We start from the raw sequence: 5843 nt of genomic DNA on the forward strand, positions 1-5843 counted from the left end.
ACTCAATCAATACACCTACTTATGGAAGCCGTCCTTAGATTTGCTTATCATTCGCTCTTCAATGGAGTTTGTTACATAGGTAACTTAATGCAACAGTGGATGTTTGCTGCAGTTCATGCATGAGACAGAAAATGATATCTTTGTTTTTGTAAGAGAATATATATTTGTCTTTTTAAGAGATCATATATCTTTGTTTTACAAAATTGTATTCACTGAAATCTAGGCGGGTCTTTGTTAAAATCTTGGCGGTATTTTTCATTTTTTTTAATTATTTGCTAAACATTCTTGGATCAAAAAAGTCCAAAAAGTAAGAAATACAAAACTTAAATAGAAAAAAATCTGGCGAGTCAAACGTGTAGGCTTAAGGTAAATATCATTCAGTAAATGTTATTCAACGCTAACACTTTAAGGCCATACAATTTTCTACCATATCATAATCTTGCACCTCTCCATCCTCAGCCTCTCACACCAGCCTAACTTTACCTATTTATACCGCAATAATTTTGTTTTATATTCACAAAGCAAATAATAATCAAAAGAGCAATAATCATTGTTTTTATCAAAAAAAAAAAAAGATATCATGGATCCTTCTGATTCTCACCAACCTTTTGACTTTACCACCATCACCAACACCTATGTCCCCGAGGGCGTCACTGCTCCGAATATATCCCCTACCACTACACAAACTGTTAACGAATTAAACCGTGTTGAGGCAAATGTTGAGCCAGTGGTTCAGCCACATGTTGAGCCACCGGTTCAGCCACATGTTGAGCCAGCGGTTCAGCCACATGTTGAACCAGCGGTTCAACCACATGTTGAGCCAGCGGTTCAGCCACATGTTGAGCCTCATGCTGCTTCTGAGTCAGCTCTTGTTCAAGCGCAGCCTTCCTCAAACCGCCGTCCTTACACAGACGTAAGCTCGGATCTAAAGTCTTTTTCTTTCAACTCAATTATGTTTTGGTCATTTTGTAATAATTTACTAAACCTTTTCTCTTTGTGCAGATGATTTACGAAGCGGTTGTGGCGTTGAACGAACCTAGGGGTTCCAGCAAGTCGGCAATCTCAAGCTACATCAAGAGGTTGAACCCTAATCTTCCTGATGGTCATGAGGCTTTGATGACTCACCATCTCGAGGTCATGAAGAGATGTGGCATTCTCACTATGGTTAGGAAATCATACATGCTTGCTGACTCTTCTCCTCCGGAGAACGTGGCTGTTGCGCCTGCTGCTGTTAATGCAGGTCCGGTCGTGGCTTCCGGATCTGAGACTCCTCCGGGTTACACCGGTTCGCTTGATATGCTGGCTAACTCGGCTGCTGCTGTCGATACACGTCTGGTGGTGGTTTCCGGATCTGAGATCCCTCCAACCGACACTCGTTCGCTTGATATGCTGGCTGTCACTGCTTCTGCCTCGGCTTCTCAGCCTCTGAAGCGAGGTCGTGGACGTCCACCAAAGCCTAAGACCGAAGCTCCACAACAGCAGCAACCCATCGCTGCTCAACCGATCCCACAAGCGCTGCAACCATCCATCAATGTTGAACCAAGCGATGTCCAGCCAAGCGAGGAGCAACCCGAGTTGCCTGTAACCGATCCGACCGTGGTGGTTACGGAGTCGGCAAAGAGAGGCCCTGGACGTCCAAGGAAAGACGGATCTGGTCCGAGCGTTCAAACTCCGAGTCTGGCTGTAATGATGAAACGAAGGGGCTGGCCAATGAGTTGTAGAGGTTCCGGGAGAGAGAGGGAGCCCATATCTGTCCCGGCTCCTGACTCTGTGATACCTGACGTCGGTGGATCTGGCGGGGTCGCCACCCTTGCTCCAGCTGGTGAAGAAGCTATGGCGGTTGCGGCTGTGATGAAGCGTGGACCAGGACGTCCACCTAAGCGTGGACGTGGACGTGCAGCAGCTAGACCCATACAGGTAATAATATCTTATCCCTATATCAGAATCTGTGTGTTCTTGTTTGAGGTAGATTCGGAATATCTAGGTTAGGAGTGTAAAAGGTTCGTACTTTATTGTAGGCTACTTTATTGCAATCATTTGGTGTCTTGTCTGTTTCCGACAGTGTAAGAGAGAATCTAAAAAACCTGACTAGTTTTCAGCGTTTATTTTATTTTTATTTTCTATTACCAACGTTTTCCTGAGTTTATTTTATTATGTTCGTGTACAATTCTTAATTTTGTTTTATTTTTCATTTGGATAATCATAGTCTTGTTCCTTGTACCTTCATTCTTTATTGCAGTCATTTGTGGACTAAATCATTGTCTGTTTTATTTTACAATTATTGTCCGTCTTTAATTTACTGAACTTATATTTTTCTTTTTGATCACTGAACCTATATCTAACTTGTTTTTCTTTTATTAACCTAGGACACACCAAGGCCAGTCACGAGGGCTACTGGGACCATCCAAGAGCTTGCATATGGAGAACTCAAGAGAAAGATTAACATTGCTGTAAGTATAGTTGATTATAATAATCAGTCTTGTCTTTATTTGATACGTTTTCAGATTCAATTCACGAATCTTATGTTTGGTTTTGGTCTTTGAATGTTTCAGAACGAGAAAGTAAAAGAGATCTTGGATGTGTTGGACGTTGGTATTGCAACCGGGGACAATCAGGCAGTGGCGGAAGTTTCACAAGGGCTGCAGGCACTGATAAAGGTGTTGACTGTGGAGCCACATGCCATGGAAGAAGTGCAGCCGGAGGAGGCTGAACCACAGACTGGAGCTGAAATACAAGGAATGGAACTTGGACAAGGAAGTGAAGCAGGAGGAGAACAAGCACAGATCCAGACCCTGATCATGACCCAGCCGCAGCAGTCCCAGACCCTGCCCCAGTTTCAGCCCGAGACCCTGTCCGAGCCTCAGCCCCAGACAATGCCTCTGCCTCAAACCCTCTCCTTGACCGAGCCTGAACCCCAGATCCTGCATGAGCTTGAGCCTCAGACTCTGCCTGAGCTTGAGCCTCTGCCTGATCTTGAGCCTCTGGTTGAGCTTGAGCCTCTGCCGTTGACCCAGCCCCAGCCGCGTATCCTGCCCCAGATTCAGCCCAATACAGAAGCTGAGGCAATGGATGAAGATATGCTCTGATTTCTGAAGTAACGATCCAACAAAAACAGCCTAGACCATAGCCTTGGTGTTTGTGGTTATGAGTGTTCATCTAATATTTGGGTGTTGGATCGTCTCTTAATAAAACCTGTAAGACATTTTTATTTTTAACAGATTGCTAGAGAAGAGACAAAACCTTTTGATACTCTGGTCTGTTTGTTTCTTGTCTATGGATATTTCCAGTGTTGGATGTTTTCTCTTTTTATCAATCTAAGTGTTTTCTTCTCCATCTTTCTTTATATTCTGTTTTCGTTTTTTATATGTTAGTTCACTGAGGTCGAATCTGAATTTTAATTATTGTTTTTAGTAATATCTTCATATCTTTTCCATGTCTACAGTTAGTTTAAATCAACTAGTCAGCTACATTTGAACTCACTTTAAACGTTAGTCCTTCAGTATAATACATAGAGAAGTCATCAACCATGGAAACAGTTCGGCCAAGTTAGCAACAATTGTTTCAGTCTTTTAGAACACTTCTTAGATTGCTAGTGGGATGTGTGATCATCTTGTGACTTGTATCATAAGAGCTTGGGATTATAGCAACCTGCTTTTGGTCGCTGGTCTGCTTCAATTGCATCATCTTCTTTTTCCGAGTGTATTCCAAGTTCAACAACATGATCATCAGTTCTCTGCAGCTGTAATATGGAGGCAGATGAGGTAGAGTGGAGATGGGTTTAGAGAAGGAGAACTAGAAGGTATTACAGAAGCCATTTTCTCTGGCTTGCCGCCAAGTGTATCTGTTTTTGCTTCTCAAACTGGCTTTTATATGCCGACAACATTACCGATGTTTCTCCTTCTTTTACTGCTCGATGTATTGGGCTTAAAAGTGTTGTGTTGTATGTAAGCCCAACCCATTTAAAGTTTTCTTAAATGTCTGGATTTATTTATATTATAAAACAATAGATAAATAACTATAAATACGTGTTGACAAGAAAAAACTATAAATACATGTATATACGTATGTATATATATAAAGTTATTTTTCTTTCAATTTATCAGTATGCAAGCACCGTGGCTTTTAATGGAACCCGTATTTATATAGCGTAGAAAACAAAAGCAAAAGACTTAGCTTAGTAATTCACTTACTTTAGTTTCAACAAGTGAAGGAGATTTTCTAATCACCTTCTAAGAAATCTATTTTATTGAGTTTAGGAGATTTTATTCATCCTAACAAAAAAATTCAGGCCGTCTTACAATAATCACTATAACAACTAGATTTTGAGGCTGGCTAAGTTTTCTCAAAAAAAAAACAAACTAGGTATTAAGTCTCATCAAACGAGGCACATTGTATGTAGAACTCACCGATCTATTTTTTTCAATTATAAATGAACTTATTAGAAATAAATTCATCTTTATTTAAAATTTATCTACTATAAAAGGAAAAAATATAGGTGGATTATAAATTTAGAAATGGTCTAATATATCTTTCCCATCACATGATCTGTACAACCAGTAAAGAAAGGACATAAATTATTAGCATATCTTTCACAAAGTAAGGATTAACATATATTATAAATTTCCAAGAATCGAGAAAATCAAATGGATTAGGGCTTGGGAAAAGACAGAAAAGGGAGATTTAAGATCCCAAAGAGAAGAAAAGGGTTTTATGGAAAAGTGGGTTTGAGAGAGACAAAGGAGATGAGGTGAAGAGTGTAAAAGAGACAAAGCAATGGGGCAGTTGAGCACAAGAATAATAGTGAAAGCCACCACACATTCATTTATCTCTCATATTTCGTATAAACCAAAAAAAAAATTGAAGTATAGTTGGAAAATAAAGAATGAAAGAAAAGGAGTGATGGGGAGAGATGGGAGAATGTCACGTCGTTTTGAGCTTCTTCACATCTCCCCATATCATTCATATCCCCAGAATTCCACGCTCTCTCTCTCCTCTTACTAGTCAGTCTCAACTTCTTCATTTCAATTTTCTCTCATAATACAATCGCTGTAAGAATGTAGTTTTTTTTTTCTCTCATAAAACTAAGAATGTAGTTTTTTTTTTTTTGCTTAAAACTAAGAATGTAGTTACATCATACCAAAATTAGTTTAAGGAAATCCTAAATCGGTCAATCAGAACTCATTTCTCTGTCTGTGCTTGTAATTCTTACGTAGTAATGGTCATGATGTTCCTTTTTTGATGTTTGGTTTTAATTTTATCGGATGTTCCCAAAGAGACAATATAAATAATGCATTTGTTGAATCCCTACTTAGTAGTGTTCTGTGTTCCTCTTGGAATATGTCAATTTGTGCTGAAGTGTACTGCAAAACTAACCACGTTTTACTATTTTTGTACTACATATAGAGTATGATTGGTGAACATTAGAGTTACTAAAGAGTAATTAAAAATGAAGGAAATGAAAGAAAAAATACGAAAATAATAATCCGAGGATAAAATTTTCTCTGTAAGAAAAGAAGAAAGTTTTGTTCTATATAAATTCACAAAAACAAACAACATGTTTACTTATTTATCAACTTAAAACTTTTATCTTGATTGATTTTGTACCTATGTAACTCTGCAAAAAAATAGGTTTCCCTATAATATTTTGCTTTAGCATAGCATACCAGCCGTAGTACCATATACATAAGCACTCATGAGTCGTAACTTCTTATAGGTTCAAAAATAAACTATCCATCAAATAGCAAGCCAATAAGCCCTTTATCAATAAATAAATAAATAAATAATAAACAAGCCATAACCATAACGAAGTAATCCTACAATGATATGATGTAATAAATTCAGGC

At 38.7% G+C, this 5843-nt stretch overlaps 2 protein-coding genes across 2 annotated transcripts; both read left to right on the top strand.

Moving 5' to 3' along the window:
• The first annotated feature begins 580 nt into the window (after positions 1 to 580).
• On the top strand, positions 581 to 2543 carry LOC130494599 (uncharacterized). Its single transcript, XM_056998208.1, has 4 exons — positions 581 to 913; positions 1003 to 1917; positions 2367 to 2450; positions 2505 to 2543. The coding sequence occupies exons 1-4, from the start codon at positions 581 to 583 to the stop codon at positions 2541 to 2543; spliced, it is 1371 nt and encodes a 456-aa protein (XP_056854188.1).
• LOC130503585 (uncharacterized) lies at positions 2260 to 3331 on the top strand. Its single transcript, XM_056998204.1, has 2 exons — positions 2260 to 2450; positions 2553 to 3331. Exon 2 carries the CDS (start codon positions 2682 to 2684, stop codon positions 3084 to 3086), a length of 405 nt encoding a protein of 134 aa, XP_056854184.1. The 5' UTR covers positions 2260 to 2450; positions 2553 to 2681; the 3' UTR covers positions 3087 to 3331.
• The last annotated feature ends 2512 nt before the right edge of the window (positions 3332 to 5843 follow it).

Source organism: Raphanus sativus, unplaced genomic scaffold, assembly GCF_000801105.2.
Source record: "Raphanus sativus cultivar WK10039 unplaced genomic scaffold, ASM80110v3 Scaffold1031, whole genome shotgun sequence".
In the NCBI taxonomy this organism is placed as follows: Eukaryota; Viridiplantae; Streptophyta; class Magnoliopsida; order Brassicales; family Brassicaceae; genus Raphanus; species Raphanus sativus.

What these genes read in the sequence shown, in the direction of transcription:
- LOC130494599 (XM_056998208.1), top strand. Translation starts at nt 581, where the DNA reads ATGGATCCTTCTGATTCTCACCAACCTTTTGACTTTACCACCATCACC. An exon ending in ACCGCCGTCCTTACACAGAC is followed by an intron (nt 914 to 1,002) that starts GTAAGCTCGGAT and finishes CTCTTTGTGCAG; the next exon opens with ATGATTTACGAAGCGGTTGT. An exon ending in CAGCAGCTAGACCCATACAG is followed by an intron (nt 1,918 to 2,366) that starts GTAATAATATCT and finishes TTATTAACCTAG; the next exon opens with GACACACCAAGGCCAGTCAC.
- LOC130503585 (XM_056998204.1), top strand. Translation starts at nt 2,682, where the DNA reads ATGGAAGAAGTGCAGCCGGAGGAGGCTGAACCACAGACTGGAGCTGAA.